The sequence below is a fragment of the Lonchura striata genome, chromosome 8, assembly GCF_050655825.1.
Source record: "Lonchura striata isolate lonStrDom1 chromosome 8, ASM5065582v1, whole genome shotgun sequence".
NCBI lineage: Eukaryota > Metazoa > Chordata > Aves > Passeriformes > Estrildidae > Lonchura > Lonchura striata.
Window position 1 is genome coordinate 9,820,597 of NC_140710.1, and position 26,127 is coordinate 9,846,723.

Sequence of the window (26,127 nt, forward strand, 5' to 3'; positions counted from 1 at the left end):
TGTGCTTTAACCAAGTACTGGACCATTATGTTCTTTAAGATGCAGCAGCTCAGAAGATGACAAATACTCCAGGACAGTGTGTGGTGAGCCTCTGTGGGTCAGATTGAGGCTCATGATGGCTACTTTGACAAAACTGGTGGCAAACCCCATAATGGGAACAAAGTGGAAGATAACATCTCCTCCTTTCCAAGCATACCAGTACCAGGTGGTTCACTTCTCCTCAGGAGCTTGGCTTTCTGCTTGTGATGGTTAATGCTGCTGTAAAATCACATTATTGGTCACTTGGGAATTGTGATGCAGTCGTGTCTCCAAAATAATAAAGGACTTTGAAACTCAGAATGAACAAGTATTATAGATTTCACTTCTCCCCCACTTTATTTTTTTTTGTCCAAACCAAGTTCATATTGCAGAACTTAAAAATATACAGTCTAATCTCCCTGAAACCTAAAACCATTGATCTTTCTTGTAGGGCTTCATGAATGTGTTTTATTTTTATAGTGTAACTGTCATCTTGAAGATCAGTGATTACAGTAAGGTTTTTTTCTCTAAAACCCCATTTTTATCTGCTGGTGAAGCTGTGGTAAAGCATTGAATGGGTGCAAGATTCATAGCAACCCTTGAATCAGGAAGCAGAAATTAGTTTGTTTGCTACCACATACCTACCTCACCATCATTGCCCTTGGTAATGTTTATGTTACATGACTGTAATGTTCTGGGAGTGGGGGGAAAGAAAGACACTTTGGGTTGAAAAAAGGCTTGGTTGCATAGAAATATTTTTCTGTTTGAAGCCCATCCAAACAAAACCAAATTTTAAGCTATTTCGGACTGTGAGAAAGTATGCTCTTCTCCTGCAGATGTAGATTGAGTGTTAAAATACTCAGTTGATGTCCTCACAAGGACCAAATCTCTGGGAAAGAAGACAAACCAATTAAATGCTGGAATGGAAAACCCTTGGCGGAGAACCTTTGCCTGTGTGTGATGTGAAACTGCTATAAAATACATAGAAGTACATTGGCAAAGAGGGAAAAATGCCAGTTGAGGGTTGAAGAGTGGATCCATGCCATTTTGCACTGTTAGGATGTCATCACACATGCAAAAATCTGCTCATGTCATAAATTGGCCAGTTTGATCCTTTTCCTTTCCAGAAAACTAAACAGAAGCGTGTATCCCAGCTGGGAGCGGAGGAAGTTGGTTTTGGGAGATTTCTTGTTCCAAGCAGGAGAAGAGCTTATGTACAATGGACTACATCTAAAGTTTGCACATTTGACATTTAGCATCTGTACAGCATACAAGATGGTTGTGTAAGGTGTCCTGCTTAATAACCAGGGGAAAATACACAGTGCTAAGACTCATCCTTCCTGTGTCTTGGGGTGGACACGGGATACTTATCCCAACAACAGGCAAGCTTATGTTTGGTGGCTTCAGGGGCTTTCTTCTTGTTGGAGCCTTTGCTTTGAAGAGGAATTTTACTTGATTGTTCCTTAAATAGATGCCTGAATTCTCTGGGTCTGTGAGGATTTTCAGCACAGAGACTAGGGACATGCAAGACAGGTAGGACAGTGGTTAAATTGATTGTAGTGATCTGTAAATACCACCTTGCCTTCCAGGTATTTACATAAATAGAAATCAGAGTAAATATTTGTGTTAGGATAGACCCTACCATTATGCCAGCTGGTCTACAGACTCAGGAAGAGACACGTTGCCTGCCAGTGTCATCTTGGCAACGTTAAGTGGGTGCAAATGTTCCTGTTTACCCTCAAGGTCTTGGGGTAGATTTCTTTTTTTAAACACTGTTGAATCAGTTGAATGTGGGGTGGCTTTATTTTCCCCCCCTTTCAACTTTGAGATCAGAGTTATTTGCCCTCCAGATTAAAACTCAGCTTTGGAAATTAGAGTGAATTTATGGAGTGTGGTGCATTTTAATTAGAACATTTAATTAGGAGAGAATTCATGAGAGTGGGTCTTGTTTTAAAACGATCAAAGATGTTAAATGAAAACAAAAGGGAAAAAAATTATAGAGAAGCATAAAAGATTTATTTTGGGTATCTTCTCTATTCATCAAAGGAGATCACCTTCTGTCCTGTGCTTTTTGTTCCAAAAATAGCTGAGGTGCTGCCTGATTTCTGCAGGTCGATGTTGATCTCTCTTTGTAATTAACTCTGAAAACAAATTGCGCAGTTGGGAGGGGAGGGAAGTGAGTGTCAGCAGGCTGCTGGAAATCGCTCAGGTGTGTGAAATGGCTCCACTGTCTCACGCCAACTGCCCAGGAAACAGCGCTGTGGATTTCTCGCTTGTGTTTAATGTCTGTGTCATCTCCTCAGCTTCATGCTGACAGTTACTTTCCATGTGTGGCAGATTAATCTCCTGAGACTTCGGCCCATCTCCTCTCTGAGCTGCATTAGCATCTCCTTGCTTTTGGTGTCAAACCATGAGCAGCCGGTGTGGGCATCACGTTTTTCTGATGGAAAATGAAGGAAGCAAGGAGATGGTTTTCCTGACAAACAACTTTGGGCTTGCTGTCTCCAAGCAGCAAATCATGCTGGGTACCAATTCCTGCTCAGGTATGTGCCTTCGCAGAGATTTCCAAGGAATCTTAAAAATCAGCATCCCTTAGCAAACCTAAAATACAAATCTCTATTTTTAGCATAGAGCAAGATCTGGTGTCCTCAGGAAATGAAGTCACTGACTTCACTGCATCACCCGTTTCTGCCATGGAAACAGTTGGTGAATTAATGCAAGTTTTGCACAGATTTAACAGCCATCCTCCTCTTCAGAGAGAGGGGTGGGAGGAACATTTTCTATTAAACTCAGAATTGTTGTCTTAAGTTATTAATTCCTTGCATCCTAATGTATTTATCTCTGGCTGCAGTGAAGAGTGGAGGGCTTTGAAATCTTCTTAGCTCAAAGGATGCTTTCTGCACTAGGGAACAAAGAGGCAGCATCACTTCAGTAGGACAGTACATGGATGTAAAGACTACTTTACGTATAGTGTGTGACTGTGAACACATGTAGACACTCCATACAGACAGCATGGCCAGAACCTTGCTGAGGTTTTGAAAGTGTGCAGGTCCCTGTGTCCCTCAGGACTATCTTGTGTGTGATGTGGGTTCTGTTAAATAGGGCATGCAGCATTTGAGTGTCATCCAGGTGAGGTCAGGACCACCACTGGCTCTCACCAAGCTGTTCTGGCTGCTTGGGACCAAGACAGAAGGATGAGGAGCTAAGATGGTGTTAGTGGAGGCTGTAGACCCTCCACACCAACATGCACTCCTCATCTCTCTTTCCCAGGTGTAACAGCAGCAAGAACATTTTGTTCTAAAAATCCAGACTTCAGGACCCACTTTTACAAGGAATAGGATTAGATTTAGAATATTTTTGACTCCTAAGTGGTTTTTGCATTTGGTTTGATTCTGTGCCAGCTTTGCTGTGTGTCTCCCTTGATACCCCATGGCTGATAGGAGCACATTGCAGGGTGCAGTGTCTCAGTGCAAAGCTCTCACCTGCCCGTGGGGCACGTGGGTGTGACCTGCAGTGGTGGGTGTTAGTTCAGCCACGTGGCTATGAGCAAGGTCCTCTTTGGGAGTGTTTCAGTCTGTGTTATGTGGTTGGCCACATTTTCTGAAGTTGTTTCCATCTCCAGTTGCTTGGGTTCACTCTTGGCCAAGAAAACATCAAGTTGCTGAAATTATACGCCAGGATCGTACTATTTATGTTGGAGGAACAGCACAGTTTACATAGACGGGCTCTTTGCAAAATCAGCTTACACTGGCTTTTAGCAGTTGAAGTGAACAGCTGTGTCAAGTTAGAGATGCTGAAAGGGAGTCCAGCTCAAGAGCAGTGTCCTTGTCCAGCATGACAGCTGGCTCTTGGGGTGGGGTGGTTGTTTTTAACTGGGTTATGCTGGGGTTCAAAGCAGGGGTGGTTTGGGATGGGGGTCTGAGTGCCATGTTCCCCAGCCAGGATCCTGGATGCCTGCTGGTTTTTACCCCCATTCCAATGGTGAATAACAGGCAGGGCCCCCCTGTCTCCATCCAGATTGTGTTGAGCAATGCTGTGGTGCTGGCTTGACGTTTCTGGTCTTGCTGGAGAGCAAATGTCCTTGGTGTGGGTTTCTGTGCTCTGCTTTTCTACTCTCCTTCATTGTGTGTGAGCATTGGGCTGCCAGCCCAGCCTTGCCCTGCACTCTGAACCCCCTGAACTGGGAGCAAAGATGAGTTAAAGCTTGAAAATCCCTGGGAGTGAGTGGGTACTGGAAGGCCATTTTAGACATGGTGGGAGAGCTGGAGGAAATCAGGCTCCCCTCCGATCTTGACTCTGATGTGAACAAGTTTTGATGTGAGCTAGTTTTATGGCAGGGTCTGGAGGGTGTTTGGGACATCTCAGTCTATGTGCAGCATATGGCAATGTGTGGGAAGTTGATGGATATTTTGGACCATGGGCCAGCTGGTAAAAAGGCAACTGTTGGGCAGATGAGTCCTTTTTGAAGTGGTTTGAACAGTCTATTGTCCCTTAAACAGGGAAACTCTGTCTAAGTGCAGCTGCCTCTGGATGTGAATGGTCCCCAAATCTCATCTAGTTCCTGCAGTGTGAGCTCAGGTCTCCAGGACTAGGTCTCCAAAGGAGCACTAGCATTGCCAGAGAAGCAGCTCCCTCCCACAGATGCTTCCCATGGGCCAAGGGCTGGAGAAGGCTCTTGCATTCCTTTCCTTTCCAGCCTTGGAGCTACTTTGGACAGGACTGACCCTTCATGTCCTCCTGGTTTCCTGCTGGCATCTTTGCCCAGCATCAGTGGATATGTTGAGTAAGGGAATACTTTCTCACACCTGGTAGCATGTTTTTGCCACCAAAGCTGTTTCTCTGATGGACACCACACTTGTGTTTGTAGGGAGCAGGCTGGCCAGGGTCTGGAAATAAGCATTTTTAAGGCAATGAGGGAAGGAAGCTATTACAAATATGATTAATGGCAGTGGGTGTGCATCTTAAAACTTCTTTTAGTTGTTATTTGATCTTTCTCCTGCAAACTCAGCAGCTGACTTCTGCAGAAGATAAACACATGGGAGGAGAATGAAGAGGGGCTCTTTAGTCTTCAAAAGCAATTAAGTGTTGAATATCTGACTAGAGACATCTTGAAGGGGCCCAGTTTTCAGCAGGAGGGTGTTCATCCTTTTCTGTAAAGCAGATCTCATTTAAGGGCTCTCAGATGGACAACAGCAGTTGCAGGTCACTTGGGCAAAGTGTGATTCCTTATGGTGGGGGGTGCCTAGAGCTCTGCTGGTCAAAGGCAGCTCACACCCGGGCTACATTCTGTCATATAAGCTATATTTAGGTTGTGTTTTACATTCACCGTCGTTGCTTCAAAGTAGTTTAAAATACAGCTGATGTTGATAGAAGCTGATGAGTGTGATTGGAAGTTTGGGTCCCGGTGACCCTGAGCAGGTGTTCATGGTGCCACAAGGTCCCTGAGAAGGTGGAGGCAGTGAGATGAGTCAATGGGTCATGTAATTCTGACATGCAGGAAAGCAGATGAGTCTGGACACCAGCGTTTCTGTAGCACTGAATTGGCAACTGTGAGCTCCCAAAGGGCAGAGGATGCTGCTAGTCAGCTGGAAGTGTTCCTGGAGATGCCCCTGGGTGAAATTTAGCATTCCTTTGAAACATGAAGTGGCCACCACATGCTGAAGTAGCTGACCGGAGGTGAGGGCAGAGCCCAGGTCACTAGATCTCTCTTCTTGACCGCATCCAGTTTTCAGTTTTTGGTTGGAGATGTCAGCTTGTATGGCCTGTTTGTCCTTTCTGAATCACAGAATCATAGAATGGTTTGTGTTGGAGGTACCTTCAAGATCCTCTTGTTCCAACCTCCCTGCCACGGGCAGGGACACCTTCCACTAAACCAGTCTGCTCAAAATCCCATCCAGCATGGCCTTCGACACTGCCAGGGTTGGGGGAGCCTCCCATGACCCCATGGGTGGGATTCTCCCATGTCCCATATTGCCAAGCTTTGTGGTGGACCCCTATTGTTTAGCCTGATTTGAAAAAAGGACCTGGAAAGACTTACTAAAGCACTGATTGAGTCCTTCAGCTGCATCTCGCTGCGGTGAACAGGTTGAAAATCATGTCAAGGGACATGGAAATAGTTCTTGGAAATAGTCTTCTTCTAGACTGCTTCCCTGGGCAAGGAAGATGAATGGGGGCCGTGTTTCTGTATCACCAGAGACTTTCTGCCCAGCTGTTCATGCAGCAGAAAAAGTCCTGAATTCAGTCAAAGCTGAGGAACTGGGCAGTTTTGGAAGACGTCTGGTGCAAACTCTTGCTCCTAATCCAAGGAATATGGTATCTGCTTCTAAAACAGCCAGGGGCAAGTTGTCTAGGATCCAAGTCGGCAGCAGAGCAGCAGGGCCTCTCACTGGTGCCAGTGAACTTTTGATGGGCTTCCTGGCTGAATCCCACATTTGGAAGGCAAATCCAGGGGGGAAATTGCATCTATTATCCGAGCACGTGGTATTTGAGAGGGACTCCTGCCTGCTGTCTAAAAGTTGTGTGTCTTTTTCAGTATAGTCTTCCAAGATCTCTAATAGTCACTGGAGACACTGGTGCTGCCTGAAGATGATGCTATCCCAGACCTTTGGGGTATGTAGATGATTTTCTTGCAGTTGGTGTTAGAGGAGCCTTGTCTGCTGGCTTAGTCCCTCAGTGATGGCGTAGGAATTCCACCATAACCTGTACAAGTAGGATACCAACTGCTCCATGTTTTAGTGGATTTAGCTCAGTTGGCACAACATTCTCATAGATACAAGTTGTTCCTGAGACCAGAGGAGGTGTAAGAATGTGCAGGCCAGTTGAATCCATGGGTCCTGGCTGAATGCTGCTCATTCACTCTGTAACACATGTGAGGATTAGTGTGAAATCTTGTGAGCGTACAGTCTTCCGTATGATGTGCTGGGAGATCTGGAGGAAGAAATGAGTGATTTGTTCTTTAGGAACATTTTTCATCTCTTCACATCTGTTACTCTTTCTCCTGTCTTTTCTCCCCCCCAACCCCCAAATTTGCACTTTGTCATTAAAACCAGGAAAGAAAAATCCCAATATGCATATGACATTTTACAAAAGTGCTCTCTTTGCTCTTAAAATCCAACAGTTCTGCTGTACAGAATTCATCTGTAATCAATTAGAAGGTTTTTTGATCAACAGAAGCTGAAGGTTCAGTTCCCTGGAGCTTAGCACTCTGCACGAGGAGGTGGGATTGCCTTGGCACTTTGTCTCCTTTCACCTGAAGAAGGAAATTAGAGCTGCAATGAATGAAACTCAGTGAGGCAGAATGAAATGTGAAAACTCCAAAGGTGCTTGTTAACCCAATTCCAGCCCCATTTCAGTGGTATTCAACCAGGTGGTCTAGATGCAGCTTCCAGCTCAGGAATTTCTTAAGTTCCTTCTTGCTAGAAGCAAGGGAGAAGCTCTCTCTGGGGTTGCCATTCCCTGTCAGAGACAAGATAGAGGTGAAAGTTGTGATCCAGTACACATTGGCTTGTCATTTTGAGGTCTTCTGTGATGTGCTGCCAGTGATAGGACTAAGACCTCAGGTACCTAATTTCCCACTCCCCCTGACCCATGACCTGCTCACCTCTCGCTCTGGAAACCAGCCCAGTGTTGTACTGATGCCTGGTTATAGCCCTACAAAAGCAAAACTTTCTGGGGACAAACCTTTGCTTTCACACTGCTTGGAGCCTGCTCTGGTTCCTTGCCTTGTAGAGACTTCATTTCCAGTTGTCCTATGGAAAACGGGGAGTTTGGAGGAGTCAGTGGCTGGATGAGGCGGAGGCAGGAAAAGAAAACTTAAGATTTAAGTTCTAGCAGGAAACTGAATATCCCCTATGATAAACAACCTGAGTATTTGATTTCTTAAAAAGAGGAATCGAAACCTGAGATGTCAAAAATTAGGTTGGGCCAAAAGTGAAATATAATCAAGGAGAGATTTGTTCTGGATGTTCTTGGCCACCAAAACAGGTCTCTTCCCTCCATGCTCTTAAGAGAGCTGACTCTGTAGGAAGCCTGTCCAAGACTGGTTTCTCTGGCTTCACAGCAATTGAGAGCAGCAGCAGAAGCATCATCCTGTCTGATAGAGCATCAGGATGTTTCTCCCTGTGGATGCGGCAGGGGCATAAAAATTACAAATAAAAGGCAGAAGGGCTTTTGAGAGGGTAATAGAGTGCAAGATGGGGAGTATTAAGCCCATCTCCAGCCATAATTAAACCTGCAGTTGGAGGGTCTGTCACATTGCTTCAGACCCTTGGAAAAAAAAAAAATCAGTTGCTAGCTTCATTAGTAATTAAATGTCCAATTACTGTATGTAATGTTTCTGCTTTGCTGAACTCCACAACTGCATTCATAAACAGCCCTAAGGAAGGCCTCTAATCTGTGCCATTGTTCTTCAAGTGGTTTGCACATGCAGAAAAAGAAAAGAAAAATCAGGCAGACATACATAATATGGAAAGGAAAGGGGGAAGGGGTGGGAAGAGGAGGAAATCAAATCAGCATCTTCCACCTCCCTCCCCCTCCCCGAGGTAGGATCTCTGCCAAGCCCACAGAGAAGCCCTCAGGCCCCTCGAGCATGCAAATGTAATTTTCTATCCAGACAACACAGTATTTTTTTTTTTTTATGAAATGAAGTCCACCCCCACTCCCCCTGAAAACCTCCTCAAATCCCTGAATGCACAACAGAAGCAAGAAGAAAATTACAATGAAAGGAGAGAGAGAGATGGGAGGGGGAAAAAAAAATAAAAGCAGCAGCAACCCACAAACAGAAGGAGAGATGGAGGGAGAATTGAGATGAATATGCAGTGTCCAGAGTTTAAATAGACATAAAAGATAATGAAGGTGGGGAGGGGGGGAGGAGGGAGGAGAGATTGTAATCAAACAAAATGATTTTGGTCCTCTTCAATCATCCCTGGTTTGCAGGCTGTCATTTTATACAAATTAGAGCTAGGGTAATTGTATGAATATTCACTGGGATTGAAATCACGTTTATTAAAGGGAAGGCACTCTTCTTAGGGCCCACTGCGCCGCTCGGCTTTTGTTCGCCTGGAACAACAGGAAAGTCACTTGTGCAATGAATGAGCACGGGATCCATGCCCCTCCCCTCTTAGGGGCTGGGCTGGGGTCCTGGGGGAATGCTGGGGGTGGCGGGGCGCTCTTAGGGATGGGTGGCCCTTCCCTCTGGACTGAGAAACAGAGGGCTGTGTGGAAGTGCCCATCTCGGGAATAACAGCCATAGCCTGGGAATTGGCTCTTCACCCTGCCTGCAGAGGGGGGGAATGACAATTGGACCAGGAATATCTTGAAACCATTAGGGATTAAATAATTGCAACATTTTTCAATAATAAGTTCAAATTCATATTAATAATGGAATATAATTTTGTTATTATTATTATTATTAATTACTACTGTTACTATTATTACTACTATTACTATTATTATTTCCCCCCGCTTTAAGCGTTGCTGCTGAACAGAATTCTTCTTCCTGCTCAGGAGTCCGTCCCAGGTCTGTGTTGCACATGTCTGGCACCACGCTGGGGACGGCTCCTCTCATACATAACCAATCAAAGATGTATTCAGGGCCGTTGTGAGGAAGCTGGGGATGATTATAAGTCGAGCTATCCAAGCCTTTTGCTGACTGCTCACCCTCGCATATTATGAAATTTCTCTTAGAAGGGCAGACAAAGCCTTTTGAGCCCGTGTATGGTGATGGCCTCGCTTGGATGTCTGGCTTTAACCGCTTCACAATGTCAGCCTCTCATTTCTGAAAAAAGGCAAACGTATCCCATTGTCGCATGTCAAGTACCCAGCGCTGCCATTCAGCAGCCCAGCCATGGCTGTAACCCATCCTCAGGTTGTCACGGCAATGCAAGGAGATCGCTCTCCACTCGGTAGCCGGCAGGAGGAGGAAGGTGAAGCTGACCTGAAGCAGAAACGTTCATTTAAATATTTGATTGTGCCTTAGCCCAGTGATGGGATGGGTTGTCCCTTCTCCAGGACAGCTGGGCTGCAAGCGATCTCGAGGTGACTGGGTGTTGTGTTTTGTTATGGTTGGCGAAGCCATCTGTAATAACTTGCAGTGCTCTGTGGGGATTGCCCAGGGAAGGAGATGTGCTGGACTGTGTGGCCCTGTTGTTCTGCTGCTGGTGTGAGCAGGTTCTCCCATCAGCCCAGGTGCTATGCATCTGTGTGCCAAACCCAGGTGAGAGTAAGAAATCATGTGACGGGAGACCAAAAGCATTTCTTTCTTTTTTAGAACTCATCTTTTTTTTCCTTTCCTTTCTTTGGATCTAGGAAAGATGAACTTAGATCTGAGACAGCCAGCCCTGCTAGTGCTGTGGGTACATGAATAATCAGTCTAGCTTGAACCTTAAAAGCTGTAAAAACAGCTAACTTAACCTAATTAAAAAGAGTGTTTGGGTTCTTTTTTGCTCTATGTGGGTATGTTGCTGGGGCAGACTGCAGAAAAATGGGTACACTTGTAGCATCAGAAGATTTCTTCTGCAATTGCAGTGACTGTACCATCTGCCTGCACTGTGGAAGGTCCTGCCTTCTCCAGATGATAAACTGAGCCAAAGGGATGACAGATATTCCCAACATTTTCCCAGGGCTCAGCTGTGGCCCCAGGGGTTTGATCTGATAGCACCAACTCTGTAAGACCAGCCATGGTAGAGCAAGGCATTGGGTTCTGCTCCCAGCAGGTTGTGTGTTGGACAGGGCATCGTCTGCAGTCCCAGCATGCTGCTGGGCCAAGTCAAACTTGGCTTTCCCCTCTTCTTTCTGTGCTGCCCAAACCTTCCCATGGAAAGTACTGACCCACCAGTGCCGTGGCTGTTGCTCAGCCTGATCCTGCTCTTGGCTGAGCTGGTCAAGTCATCTCCACCATGAGGGGAGGCTGTGTGTGTGCTTCTCCTTGGAGCCACAGCAGTGTCTCTGGCTGCCCTGATTCAACATGGCCTTGTGTACAAATAACCCTTCAAGGCTTCAACGTGGGTGGCACTGTGTGCTCTTTGGGGTCACCAGGCCGTGTGGTTTCTGGCTTAGCATCCCTGCCGGGGAACTGTGTCCGTTGGGTGCTTGAAGTCATCCTTGGCTTCCTGCAGACCCGATGTAGAGCTGCAGAGCTGCCCGTTCGGTTTTTACCCAGGGTTTTCCTGTTCTGGCAATGTTTTGTCTTTGAAACCCAGTCCAGACCCCCACAGAGAGCCCCTGTATTGAACTGCAAGGCACTGGGGGCTGTGCTCAGGGAGTTGGTTGGGATCAGAGACTCCCTGTGGTGTTGCGGGCAAAGAGGAGGAGTGGGCTGGTGGTTTGAAGACATGGGATGAAATGTTTCCCTGTCTGTTGATGGTGTCCTTGTTGCTTGGGTTAGTGTACGTGTGCTTGCCAGACCCTGCAGACCCCCAAGCCCAGATAAACTGAGCCAGTGCTGTCTCCTGTGAAATGGGGGTCCCACTCACTGTGGGTGAGTGTGAAGCTGAGGTTTGTTTAAGGGGGAAGGATGTAAAGGTCAACCCCATGGGCTGCCAGGCGGCAGCAGCATCTCTGTGTTTAGGTCTTGTTCTCTCTGTTCTGTGTTGCCTGGCTTCTTTTTGGCTTTTCCAGGACAAACAACTTTGCCAGAGTGGACTGATCTTCTTATTTGCATACAGGCATCTAAAATTTCTGAAGTGTATTTGAACTTGTAGAGACCATGATAAACCTTTTCTGACTGCTGGGATGTATCACTGAGGGAACTTTAGGGTACACCTATAGGACCTATTTGCTTTAGGGTCATCTAAGTTGCTAGGACTTCTTGAATTGGCATAGAGAATGGGTTGTTCTTCAAGTCTGTGCTGGGAAGGCTTTTTTGTCTCCACATACGGAAACTATCTTTTTTTCTTTTTTTTTCTTCTGAGTTCAGTTGTTATTGTCCTAGTTTTTGAGCAAAACTTAAGAAGAAAAGCCCTCAGATGGTTCACTATTTTGTTATGATACCAGGAACAAGGAGTCTTTCCAACAGAAGAGATAATCCCTTGTCTCATTAAATTTATAACTTCAAAAAAAAACTCCTGCTGGCCGTTTTCTGTGGAGACTGTTTTCTGAGGCAGCTTCTTCGGTTTTGAATGGTTTCATTCCTCAGCGCTTCTTTTGAGTGGAAAGTTTAAAGATGCGTCATCTTGCATGAGCAGGGCGATAAACTGTGAAGCAAATGTGAAGAGCCTTAGAAAAGGGCTGTACAAAATGCAGATGTAGGGGATTAGAAAACAGAACTGCACTACATCCAGAGATAAGCAGGGTCGGACTCAGCAATTTCTGAGCAGTTGCATCAGGGAGGGGCAGGGAATGATGAATTATTTGCTTTTTGGCTCCCAGCAAGCGAATCAGAGGTGGGGAAACCTCTGGGGTAGGTTTGTGCCTTGGGTGCTACAGTGGTGCTGGCCAGCAGTGTTCTCTGGACAGGGCTGGGGGTGGCAGGGAGGTGAATTACACTGCAGTGTCTGTTAGGGGCTATGGTCTCGACACCTGTCAGCCAGACAGGGCACAGGGATGACAACATCCCATTGGATTTCATGTTTATCAAGTGTTGCACACTCCAGAACGGTTGGTATTTCCATGGAGGAAACACAGCTGCTGGCAACTATGTCTTGCTGCTGTTTGGGAGATACAAAGTGAGAGGAGGGACTTTCAAGCAATGAAGATGCTTTCAGGTAAGGAAAACCCAAAGTGTTGCTATCAGGAGCATACCCAGGGTGTAAATTTTGGAGGCTGGAGTGCCCCAGACCAACACTCAGAAGTATGGCTTTGGTGACTGAAAGAAAATCAACTCTTGCCTGAAGCAGAGAGGGAAGCCCTGGACCCTGGCTCTCATCTATTAATAGTCTTATTCATTTTATCACATCTCTATTTGCCTGAAAGTTTTTGCAGTTTCCCCAGGGCTCAAATTGCTCTCTCATGGCTGGGGGCACCGCACACCTTGAGTTCCTGGAGAGCCTGCCTTGGTTTTGCAGTGCTAATCATCACCTGTCTGAGCAGCTTTGCCAGGGGTTTTGGTTTTGCTCAGGAAGTAATCATGCAAAAGCTCCAACTGAGTGTTGAGGCTCCACCTTGAGCTCAGGGTTTCCTACACAGCCCTCTCCCTATGAGATTACTTTTGTGCCTTCTCCTTTGGCTTGCTCCTCTTACTGGAGGAGCAAAACTGCTGTCAGCCCCTTGGTGCTCTGGGGTAAGATCTGTTGATGTGTCCTGAGGCCAGAGTCTCTTTCTGTTCACAAGAAATTTTCAGGGTACAGACTGTAAGTGGTATGATTAAAAATTTTAGTTGGATATCTTTATTTTTTTCTCCTCTGATCAGGTCTTTCATCACTTGTCTCTTGCTAACCAGGGAAGCTCTGAGACTTGGTCAGATTTTAGAATTTCCATCTACCCCAAAATCTGCAGATTTAGTTACCACTGTCCCAGCTTCACCTTTGACTCAGTGAGTAGCTGTGCAGGCTCACTTTCTTGCTGGAGCTTTTTGATAGACCAGACCCACCTTTTCCTTGTGCTGAGCCTGTATATACACTGTCTTCACGGGCCTCTGAACCTATCCCTGCCAGGTGCACTCTACCAAGATGGGAACTCGTGGATGTAGATCTCTTTTCTGTTTAAAGCTTGTGGAAAGGCATGGGGGATCTTATAAGTCTTTTCTGCTGGATCTCTTTTTGCCATTTCTTTCTCCTGTTTCCATTTCTTTCCCTTCTGAAGACTATCCAAAGACATGAATATTATGCAATGGACTGTGAAGGACTTGAGAGAGAAAGCTGTAAAATGCACATCAGCCACTTCATAAATGTCAGGGATGCTGTTCAGAAGCATGGCTACTCGAGTTTAGCCAGTTCTGTATCTCAAGTGATCCCTGCAGATTTATTAGATGTTTCAAAATAGATTTGAAATAACTGGATTTAGTGTTTCTGGCGATTCCTTGAACCATCTTGTTTTTCAGCCAACTTGCATAAATGTGCCAGTCATGGGCTGCAGTGTATCAGCCAACTTAGCAAATGGTTTTATTTATAGCTGAAAGAGTGAAGCCAAGGAGTATAAATCCTGAAAAAAAGTATAAACTGTATTGTGGAATTAATAAACTTCAGATTCATGGAATTTCTAATGTTCCACTGATGGCTAAAAAATCTGTTTAATGGCCGCTGAGTGATACTTGGCTGCAAAGCAGAAACCCCAAAGTTGTCTTAACTCAACAGTGATATTTTTTAGTGTTTGTGTGCTGGCGCTGAATGTCTTTGCTGAATGATGGAAAGCTGACCTTCTCCGCTGCGTTTCTGCAGCGACCAGATAAGATTTCAGATCACAGCTTCGCTTCTTCTGTTGATGGTCTGTGGCTGTAGCCCAAGAAGCGCTGTTGGATGTCGGGCTGTTTATCTGGAGGATCAGTTGCGTGTCTGGCTAACTTTGGGGGTGTGAACGATGTTCAGTGCTGAAAGCAAGTGCAGGGGAAGGAGCTGAGGAGTAGCGAGTGGATCCTGTGCTTTGAGAGCGTGGCTGGCCAGCCGGGGGAGGTCCAGCCACATCTTCAGAAACACCAGTATGTGTTGGACCTTTAGAGGTAAGTAGATCTGGGCTGTTGAGGAGGCGTCTTCCTCCTTCATCTTTCATCTCCATTGAAACTGCTTGTGATTTTGGTATATTTTTAAGCTAGTGACTGTAACATTCTTTTTCACAGTGATTCATTAAAGTTTCAGGACCTTGTTGCACATCCTTTCCTCGTAGGTCAGTGTCAGGGCAAGTGTGTTGCAGAGATCTCCTTGCTACATGGATTATTTATGTGGGAATGCATAGGACCTGTGTGGGCATTTAACAGCTGCTGGTTGGCAAATCTGCATGTAGGAGTGTTGTCCTGGGTGGTACTGGTCAGGGAGCATTGGCAGCAGCCTGAGCTTGGGTCCTCTTCCTGGGTGGGGGCTATGGAAGAAATGGTGACAGCAGAAACCACCGAGCCTTCATGGTCCCCAAGGCAGGGGGTTACAGCATGATGTCTTGAGCACGTAGGTGCTCTTTTGTGACTGCAGCGAGCTTGGGGTGCTCGTGGCCATTCCTATAGCCTGGCTGAGTGGCACAGATGTGCTCCATGGCAGCCACAGTGTGTCTGTGCCCGCTGTGTCTGCAGGTGATGGCCAGGTGTCCTCCCTGATTGTTGTGTTCCTCATGGTTGGGTGTCCCTGACCTCAGAGAAGAGCAGTGTCTCCAGGGTCATTACTCTCAGTCTCTCATCTGTTACTGTGCTTTGTCAACTTGGACCAGCCTGACTTTTCATGCATGTAGCTGCTGCTTCCCATTCAAGAGATGGGCTCTAAAAGCATAGTTATATTTTATTTATTTAATTTATTTTAGAGCTAAGTTCAGCTAAGCAAGTTTGCACTTTTCTAGGTTCTAGTGATTGACACTGTGTTTGAGCACCACGTTCAAAGCTAATATTTCTTGCAGATGCTGAGATAAGTATCTGTAAATCTTTGCATTTACCATTATCCCCAATTTTCCTCTGCAGTGCCTGCTGTCACTGCATAAGGGTATTTATCCTGCACATAATCTGATTGGAAAATAACGCTTTGAAACAGAAAGGAAAATACACATTTCAGGTGGTGTTAAAAATGTCAGTTGTGGATGCTTTAACAGTCCTGATTGTCTGCAGGCTTTGGGGTATTTGGGCTTTCAGCTCCCTATTGTTACATCTAAAGCTGCTTATTGGAGTCCGAATAGGTTAGAAATAAAAAAATAAAATAGGTTCCTGAGACCCTCAGAAGTCTGCCTTTCCCCCACCATGGAGGATGGCTTCTCACAGCCCAGCCAGTCAAGCCTTAACCCTTGGCTGAGACAGCGTGGGGCCGAACAAAGACCTGCAGCTTTCAGATGGAGCAGAATAAAAAGCTATTATTTCATAATAATACTCTACTCTTTCCGTCCAAGGATTTCCTAAAGACTTTACAAATATTAAGGCCTGGGCAGTCACCCCCATGACTGAGAGCTGGAGAAGTGGCTGTGTGTGGGCATCTTAAGAGCTGAACATGAGTCATAATCTGTGCTCTGGGGTGATTCAAGACTCAAGTTCCCTGTGCAGTTAATGCCTGTAAGAGACCAGTGTGTGGGACCATGAGGATGTTTAGGGCCAGGAGAGCCTCCTGATTTGCTTTGTTCTGTACCAATTTCTTAGCCTTGTTCCAGCTCCTTGACTCTTGCCAGTCCTTGTTGGGTCTTACATGAGGCTGGTGACTGCGATCAAGGATTCTCTCTGCACAGTCCAGATGGACTTCTTCATGCCATCCCTCAAGCAGGGAAGATGAAAAGATTTCAGTGCTCATTTAGATGCCACTGTGGGGGTGGTGGAAATCCAGCTGTTTCCTGGACTGGTTGTACCCAACCCTCTGCCTCTGCCACCATCACAGCATTAAGTGGGATTGAGGTATCTTTGCGCAGAGGGATGTGCATGCAGCCCCTTGTCCCTGTGGTGGGAGGAGAGATGGGGTACAGGGTGTCTTCCCTGTAATATCTAGTCCTGTCATTGAGCAGATCAGACCCCTCCTCAAATTAAAGGTGGGAGCTTCTCTTACCAGTGAGGCTGAGAATCTTTGCTCTTTCATCCATCTTCTCCTGCCTTTGTAGTCCTCTGAGGCACCAACAGGAGCTGTTTTAGGTTGTGAGTTTTTCTTCTCCCACCCATTCTTCAATTGCACCTTAAAATTGGCACCTCTAGGAATGTTGTGGACTCTCAGCTTGGCATCTGGCACTCCTGCCCAGCCTGGGGCCAGCTGTGTCTGGCTGTGAGCAGCAGTGGGTGAGCAGTGCTGAGAACCTCCTGTTCCCATGGATCTGGGTACTTCTGTGGAGGGAGCACATGGCACTGCCCTCTTTGTCCTCGCATCATCCCTCAAAGACCTCCCTCTGGCCGGCATTACAGACGGGTGGATAGATCAGCTGCCATTTTCTCTTTCAAACAGTGACAATAAGTCTCTTTCCTTTGTGGGGACAATTAGTTTCTTTCCTATGCGAGGTGTTTTGGTTGGAATGGGCTGACCCCTCTTCATGGAAGGAGGGCCTTTGTCCCTTGTGTCCCTGGGAGAAGCCACAGCATGGACCGTTTATGGTTTTTCCTTTTAACACAGTGACGGCGGCTTTGTTTTCTACGTTTAGTTTGCATCTAAGACCAGGACATGGCTCATGCTGTGTCCCTGATCCAGTGTTTAAAGCTTTGCTGTGATATAAGTTTGGCCTGGGCCCTGCAGGGTTTAGCTTAATTTTTAAAGCTCTCAATGTGAATAATTCCTTGCTGAATGCAGATCGCAAGAGGGGATATTGATTTAAAGCTTTAAAGCTGGTGGTTATGGATTAAAAAAAAAAGAGAGAGGAAAGAAGGAGATTTACTGTAGTCAGAGCTGGTTGCCTAAATGTTAGTCCCTTACAGACAGGCTTTTGCTGAGCTAGGTGCGGGAATGGCAAGGAAGCCTGGTGAATTTTAGCTTTAAATTGTTGGCTGCAGAGAACCAGCCCTGGGGTACACTCGATAGCTGTTTGCTGTGCCAGGGGAGCATTTGCTGCTGCCTGGGCACTGTCTCAGTACAGACATGCTGTGGGGCTGCAGCAGCTAACCTGGACCCTTCCCTAGGGTAGGGGATCAGGGGGAGGATGGGTTGGGTTGGGCTGATGCTGCTGTGCAGCCACACACAGGCTGTAACTGGAGTGGCAGGTGGGGAACACTCAGCAGAGCAGGGATGTAGCAGCTCGGAAAGAACATTGTGGGGAAGGAAGCTTTGGTAGGGAAGATGCAGTGGAAAATAAAGAGAATTAAAAGCAGGCTGTATGTCCAGTTAGCAGACAGGGCTCTGAGGTCACTAATGCTGGTTATTTGGATTTCAAAGAGGATCCTATTAGCTTCTGTGGCGGAGAACCATTAATCAGTGGGGCGGGAGCTCGGGCTGGCTGGAGAAATCAGTTTTCAGTGTCCTTGATGTCCTGCCGGGCTGGCGCTGCAGAGCATCCTGTACAATGGTGGGTTTGTCTGGGATGAGGCACTACTAGCCAGAGGCACTGTGTGGGATGGGGAATGCTAGGCCCCTCTGCCTGGGATCAGTGCAGGGATATATGGATGTTGTGTCCATGCAGACCCCATTGCAAATTCCCATCCTCATGCTGCCGTCCCAGGGAATATTGCTGAATTGCTCTAAATGAGTACAAAAACTGAGTTACATACCTTTGGCAAGCGTCCAGTTAAATTTGCTAAATGGGATTAGGGGAGAAAAAACAGTGTTTCCAGGTGTGACTGTTTGTGATCCTTTGGAAATATAATCTCTGGCCTGCCTTTTTGTTCCAATTGAGAGCATGTGCCCAGGAGCCATTTCCAAAGGAGCTTTAAGCACAGGACTCAAAGTAACATTGGAAGTTTGAGTTGGACTGCAGCCTTGCTTTCCAAGCCTGGTGCTTTAAAAACCTCTGAGAGAAGCCTCTTAGTATTTGGAAGAGTCATTTGCTGTAGAAAGATGCCATAAGTAATGCAGAAAGGTTGGGCTCAGAGAAGGGTTGCTTAGAAAAAATCAAGATCTGGACCTGGTGGTAGAATCTGAAACAAAACTTTTTTGTCAGTTTTTTTCCTACTTTTTGGGTCGTTTTTTCTCCCAAAAAAGTGTTTGAAACCTCCTTGCTTGAAATATTTAAAATTTTGTCAAAACATTTTATCTGGGATTTGGTCTAACACTTCATTGTTATTTAAATCCTCCAGATGTCATCAGAGGAAGATATTTATCAACAATTACTATCTCTAACATCCATAAACCCCAATAATTTCTTCTTCTACATGTAGATTTAAACCCCCAGTCTGATCTGTTAAGACTTTGTAGGGACTGGTAAGCAGAGCTTTAAAAAAACAAAAAGGACAATAAAAATGGTTTTGTGTAGAAATTATGGGCATTGCTTTGAGAAACTTGATTAAGATCAGCAAGTTTCTGGCTGCACTGAGTATACTTAAAATCCCTAATTGTCTGGCTTTTTGTCTGCAGAATGAATTTATAAGAAAAAGGAGAACCCAGGCCTACTATTTTAACATGCCTGGAGTTCATGAGTAGAGCAGAGTTTCAGAGACTCCTGCCTTGTTTTGGCTACGTCCTTAAAATGGAGATCTGGAGATTAGTGTGGTGGGCCTGGGGTCATCTCTTTGCAGAATGTGTAGTCTCAGACACACAAGATCTTTTTCTTCAAATGTCCCTTCTGGTTGTGGTGTTTGAGCCTTTGCTTTGCTCCCTGGCTAAGAGTAGCGTTAATCATAGGACTGGAATTTGTGACTTAACCAAAGAAGCGTTTTAATGCTTTTCCTGTCATTGATCAATGGCTGGAAGCCACTGTCTCGGTAGCATGTCCACATTGACCTCTCTGTTGGTGCTTGATGGGTTCTGGTCCTTGTGGGTGCCTCCCAGCCCAGGAATGCCTTCCAGTATGCCTGCCTTTCTCCTTTGGAAAGGGATGCTCTGAACTTGGACCCCTTAGAGACAGAAAAGAGGCTTTTTGTGCACGCTGCAAAGGGCTCTTGTGTCTGCAGCAGGGCACGACAGAGACCTTCCTTCTGAATCTGTACTTGGAGAACAAAAAAAAAAAGCCCTTGCATCAGAACTTGCTATTTATATTTCTAGCTCTGAGACTCCTCAGCTGCATTATTAATGAAGCGTTTACCAATTAAGATAGATGAGTCTGCTCTTGAGGGTGTTTGTTAAGGTAAGGAACCTTATTAGCATATCTGATAGATACAGTGCCAGGTGCTGATTAAAACCTTGTTGACTCCCCAGGGGCAGAAGTCTTGAGGAAATAAGGTGGAGAAAGTTGTCCTCTTTCCTGGCTTTGGCCGTGCAGGGAGCAGGAAGAGAAATTCAGCATTCGTCCCCAAAGGCAGAGCCCTGAGCCTGTGAGCAGCTTGAAATGGGCATGGGGAGGAAATTAATCATCCTGGATCAGAAATTCCAATTGTTGGAGCGATGCAAGTGTGATTAATGCCTCCTGAATGTGAGAGGTGGCAAGATGCTAGTTTTGCTGCTCATGCAAGGCTAGCAGCCTGTCAGGCGAGGAATTAGTTTCCAGTGTTGACCCTATGGGTTTCAGAGGTCTGGAATCGATGCTTGCCTATGTAACAGTGTTTCAGCAGCTCACTAAATTAGGTTTGCAGGCAAAATGATGCTGTGAGGTACAGTCAACCCACATATGAAACCAATTTCCCTTTGAAGCAGCACTAAAGAGGGCAACCAGAAGAGAAACGAGATCATCTTTAGGTCTCTCGTGACCTACAAGAGTTGAGAAGTGTGTATTCACTTTCCATATTTATTATAATATGGCAAAGGAACTGCATTGTAGGCTTTAATGATCCGCATGTGAAGAGCATCTTAAAATAGACTTCAGATCTCCTTGGAACATACATATGTGTTTATAATTTTACAGCTATAAAAATATATATTTACTGAATACATGTACTTTGTTTCTCCATCTGCTAAATATAGTCACGTATGAAAGTTATATAGAAAATGTAATTTTCCCCCCAATTATCCTGCTGTCAGTCTGCTTCAATTTCAGCGTCGGCAGAGGCGAGGCGGGAGTGGAGATGGGCACTGTTGTGCTGCCAAGCAGGTGTCTGGGAGCAGTTTGCCTCAGGATGGGGATTACTGGAGGTGGGGTTGGTGGTACCAGCTATTATGAAGATTTGTCCAATTGTTAATGAGATAAAATCCTGTGTTCCGATTTGCTTGTGATTCTGTTGGGATTTTAAACATCTATGCCTGGAATTTTCATGCTGGATGTTGACCTCAAATGGTTTGATTTTAAGGGAGGGGAAAAAAATTATTAAATGGTTCTGCCATTTTGGAGAGTAAGCATGGAGAGGAATGTTGTGTTCACCTTGTCGAAGAAGACCAGAGAGCATTTCTCAGAGCTTGCTGTGAGACTCAGTGCAAGGGGAATGGGGAGGGGGTGCCCATTTTGCGAGACGTCTTTGCTGTCCCTCTGCAGACGTGGTCAAATCCAAGAGAAGTTGGAATTTGCACGTTCTCAGCAGAGACTTTTTTGGTTCCGGCAGCTGGTAATTACCCAAGTGCCTTCACAATGGGCAAAGCTCCTTCCCACATGGCTCCCCAGGGAGGCAGGGCTGGCCATCCCCAGCCAGTGACTTCTGTCACTGGAGTGTCTTGTTCTCTAATAGCTGCTCTGGGGAGCCAGCACGGAGTGGGAAGTGTGTCCCTAACCACAGCAGGGCAGGCAGGTGGGGCTGGGCCTGGCAGGGGACACTGGAATATGGAGGTGTTCTAGGCAGAGGTAGAAAATGGCACAGTGTCTGGAGGAGGGAGACTTCCCAGGGTCAGGGAGAAGCATGGGATGGCATTGTGCAAGAAGGACACATCAGGTCAGTTTGTCTCTGATATTCCCAATTGTGCAGCTGGAGTCTCAGCCCTTCACTGGGTGCCGCATCTCCTGTGCACAGTCCTTGCAGAGGGCTGCAGAAATGCTTGCACCACGTTTGGGAGATCAGCAGATGGTTTCTCTAAAGAGAGCCTGAAATGTGACTGTTGCTAAAATCAGTTTTTACAAAAACCACAAGTTCTTTAAAAAAAGGATAATTTCTCTCACAAACTCCAGCTCAAATAGTCTGTAAAATAAATACACTTCTGTGGCGTCTGCAGTTGGGCCTGGCTGGAGAGCCTGGAGTCTGCCTTGTGAGAAGTGTCATGACTCTAGAGTTTGTTTTGGTTCATTTTTGGAATGTTCTGCTGTGAAGGAAGGAGCCAGGCAGTCATCAGAGCAGTTCCTGGGTAGGATCTGGAATGGGTGACTCCACCATTCCTGTTTCCAGTCCTCTGAGCTTGGAGCAGGAATTTGAAGAGCCCTGAGAAACCAGTCACCAGCAATATGTCTCCAGACAAGAGACTGCTGAGGAAGATGCTATCTCTTTGTGATGTATTCCTGTCTGCTCTTCTGGGACCCCATCCTTGATAGGATGTGAGTGTTTCTGGTTGGTTTCTGCAGCAGAGCAAGAAGGTTAGCAGGGCTCTTGGACCTCCTGCTTCCTGACTTGCTGGTGTGCTATAATGGCAGCATGGCAAGTCATGCTGCTGTCTGCTGATGTGCTGAAGCTCCAAAAATGACCACAGGCCTCTGGCACACAAAGGGAGGTTTCAGCTTTGCACGCCTAAATGCCAGGGATTGACTTGCTTCTTGCATTTGAGCTGATGTGTGTCCAGCTGCCAAGGTGAAGGTTTGTAGCCCTCGGGAGTGCAAAGGTAAGCAATGTATTAATTCAAATGTTGTTACTGGGTTTTTCTTTCAGAAACACAGTTTGCTCTCAGAGGAGCATCCCAGTAAAGGGCAGCCTACCCATTCCTTTGGCCTGTCTTTCCCTGCCACGTGTGTGCTGCGGTGCAGTTGGATGCTTTTGGGAGTGGGTGGGTCCTGTGTCTGAGACAAGTTTCTTTCCTCAAGGATGTGATTTACTGAGAGACAACAGGAAGGATAGTTAGTGGGGTAAAGCCTGAATGAAACGGGACCACATTGTGGTCTTCCAAGCTCTGCCTGTGGGGAGCTGGGTGGGTGGCGTGTTTGCTGGTGTTTTCAGGGATTCCTTGTAAGCATTTGAAGAACATTTGTTCAAAACTCACAACCAGTTTCTTTCTTCTGTTGTATGAAAATGCTACAAATGAAAATAGACAAGCTCTCTGGGTCATTTCCAGATGCCCTTAGTAAGACAGAAGTGTTTATTTTTTATGGGCCAATTTTTGTAGTCTACCAGAACGTCTTGTACTGTTAATGCCGCATGGAGCAATAGCTCTGCAGTGTTTAATAAGAGCAATGTTCTCTCAGGGATATTCAAATTAGAGGTAGTTTCCTCACATGTACACACTCAATAGCATGTGCTATGAAACATCTGGGTCCAGAATTGCACTAAAGAAATCAAGTGGCCAAGTCAACCTGAAAGTTGTACCTAGGCTCAACCTGGAGAATCACCATGTGCAGCCCTCTTCTCTGCTGCAAGGCCCTTGAGCAGATGGCCTGGCTTTTTTTTATCCCTTTTCCTCCTCCTCCTCCTCAGGATTTGCAAGTCAGGAGTAAAACTCAGCTTTGAATTTTCTGTCAGCATAAGGAACTGTAAGTCCAAAAGGCTTTTCTGGCTACATTACACGGCTGTGTGGGAGGCAAAGAGCCCTTGGTTCTCCTGTCTCTGTGCCTGCCCTTCTCCTGCTGTGGTTCTTGGCTTTACCTCCAGGTCTGGACTGCCTGTTGCCGGTGGTGCTGGAGTAGTGGGTGGCTGGTGTAGGAGGATGTTGGCAGCAGCAGCTCCGCCACAGCATCCTGGCTGCCTCGGTGCCTCCAGCCTCTAGGTTCCTGCATCTCAGAGGGTGTGCAGTGTGATGCTGGTGACTCTGCCTTGTCGTGGGGCTTCGTGTGCCTTCCGCCTGCTCTGTGACCTGAGTGTCTCCAAGTGGAGTGATGGGAGGTGTCTGGGGAAGAGCATACATGCAAGAAAAGCTTACATAAACGCTGCCCCAGAGCCCTCGGTGTGAGCTCTCTGGCCATCAGACATAATCCTGGCAGGGCTTTTCCATCAGCTTCATGAGGAACGGAGTTGCTTTTCCTCAGAAGGGGCTTTGTTTGCATGTCCTGGGTTCTCTGTGCTTTTACTGTGGGAATGGAGAAGGATGGGACAGGCAGCGGCTGGAGGGCTGTGCAGCTCTGTTGGATGCTATGTCAGTCATGGCACCACAGGGTGGGACATGGTCATTTGGCTGAATTTCCTTCTTTGGTTTCACCTTAAAACCTATTTTTCCCTTTGGGATGAGTGTTTCAGGGAATGATCTTCAAGGTTTAACCTTTCTGATAGAAAATCTGCTCAGCTCTGTCTTTCATCATGGCTGCTGTCCTTCAGAAATGTCCCTGACGTTTCCATGTCCCTGTCAGGTGTGACTTGTTTAGAAGATTTTGCTGCAGAGAGGAGCAGGAGGAGGTCTGTATGTCTATCTTGCTGAAGGAGATGCCAGAAAACGCTGGAGTCAGGGAGCTGTGGTGCTTTTTCTGCCTTTGCTTCATGAAGGAAAGCAAGACCAAGAGCTTGGCTTTAAGGGTGTCTGAGGTTGCTATGTGCAGTCTGGGAGAATGTCTCCCCCTTGGCTTGGAAAGGCAGTGGGCTGTGTTTTACATGAAGCCTGTTCAGTGTGGCTGGCATTGCACCATGTACATCAGGGAAACCAGCTAGCTCTCATTTTAAATAAGGATGGGAGATGCAGTGGGAATCGGCCCTGGAGCAGACTGCCTGTTCTGGGCGTGGGCAGCTTGCCTGTGAAGTGTGTCAGCGTGGGTGAGGGAGCCAGCAGGGACTGAGATGCTCGTGTCCAATGCTCTCAGAGGGTCCTTTCTTTGGTGCTGCACCAGTGACATGAATGACATCTGAGTTACTTACTGAAACCTGCTTGTAGATGTTGTAAAGTCATGCTAAGCCCTTACCAATGTGGCTTCCTGAAAGGGACCAAGTTCCAGGGATCTTGGACCCTTCTCCCCTTCATATTCTCTCCCTACATTCTCAGATTCTGTGCATGTGGGTTGGGCTGTGTCTGCAAAGAGTTGGGCTTAAGCCTGAACTATTCCAGTCAGTGCTGGTAGGTTGGGGGCCCCTGAGGGGTGTCTTATGCTCTTGTACATGCTGTGTGTGCTTCTTGGGGGTGCTGAGAGGAGCAAACAGAAAATGATGGGCTGACCAGAAAATCCCCAAGAATGCAGCACCCGCTTTCCCCCACCTCCACAGCTGACATTCTAGAAACCAAGAGCCTTTCTTGTTCTCTCTGTTCTTGTAGATCCCAGCTGCACTCTCAGCTGTCAGCAGGAGGAGGAGATAAATCAGGGTCTTGCTGGGAGAAGCCCAGAACAGTAAAATTTTGGTTGAAATATTATGTAGGTGTCATGATGGACCATGCAGCTGATAGAGAGGAATCCTGCTGACCCCTTCAACAATGCAGATTTTGGTGTAATGGCTGTGCTTGGGAGATGTGATTTTTTTTTTTTTACAGCTCAGGTGGTGTGCTGAACCTAAATTAACAATGTGGAGAAAAATCACATGGGTTTTGGTGAGTCCATTACCTTACAGTGCAGGTAAAGGGCCTTCAGTCAAGGGCTGTCTTCGAGATCTGGATGGTTGAATAACACTTGAAGGAGAAAGTACTTGTGCTGAGATGGTGCTGGATCCCTTGTTCTGAACAAGCCTCACTGTTGTCTTTATCTTTTGTATGTCTGTCTGCAGAGCAAGAGTGATAATTAATGCACAGTGGCTCTCCTGGGTTCTGCCAAAGCCAATACTGGCTTTCCAAAGTCAGCTCAGAAGTACTGAAAGTGCAGTTTTAGGCAGGGCTGTGGGTCAGACAATTCTCCATTTGGCTCTTGATGATTTGATTGTCAAGCATCACTTGAAACTTTGCAGTCAGCATTAAAGTGAGAGCATCAGTCTAAACTGAGGCAGTCCTGGGCATCAGATGATTACATATTTCAAAAAATTACCTTAGCTTGACCTTGGATGAGGGGAATGGTCAGCATCACATACTTTTAATGCAGCTTTTAATTTTTAGCTTCTTTCAAACAGTCTTTTTTCCTTCATAGAGCTTTTCTTCCACAGCAGATGCACTGGTCATTTCCTGAGGATCTTCAGAACTTCAGCCTGCTCCTTGAAATACCCCTGTGAATCCCAGAAGGGGCTTTATCCCAGCTTTGCAGTTAGGGAAACCAAAGCCCTAAGAGAGTCAGAGTTCAATTTCAAAAACACCAGGTGGTTGTGATCCATGTTACAATCAATGGAGACCTGGGATATTTTCAGTGGGATTCAGTCTGTGGCTCCTCCAAGCCGGGTGGAAGACCACAGGCTTTTGGAGAGCTGGAGGTCCTGTCTGCTTCAAGTCCTGCTTGCTAGGAGTACACTCATCTTGAAAAAGCAACGTTGGGTTTTGGTGGAAGGATCTGTGTCTGGGACTGATGTGGGCTGGGTGGTTGGTGCCACATCACCTCCCCAGGTGGTGCAGAGCAAGGGTGAGAAGGATTCTCAGGGCTTGCTAGCCAGCAGGACCAGAGAGACTT

The 26,127-nt window shown here is 46.4% G+C and overlaps 1 protein-coding gene across 2 annotated transcripts in view; it reads left to right on the top strand.

Moving 5' to 3' along the window:
* ZSWIM5 (zinc finger SWIM-type containing 5) overlaps window positions 1-26,127 on the top strand; it is a 97,019-nt gene that overhangs the window by 25,671 nt on the left and 45,221 nt on the right. Inside the window, exon 1 of one of the 2 annotated variants that reach the window (XM_085586290.1) lies at window positions 14,575-14,608. The exons of the other annotated variant lie outside the window; for it this stretch is intronic. Within the exon in view, the coding sequence (XP_085442416.1) occupies window positions 14,590-14,608 (19 nt within the window). The 5' untranslated portion in view covers window positions 14,575-14,589. Of the gene's footprint in view, window positions 1-14,574; window positions 14,609-26,127 lie in introns of those variants that run through there. 2 annotated transcript variants of the gene reach the window in all.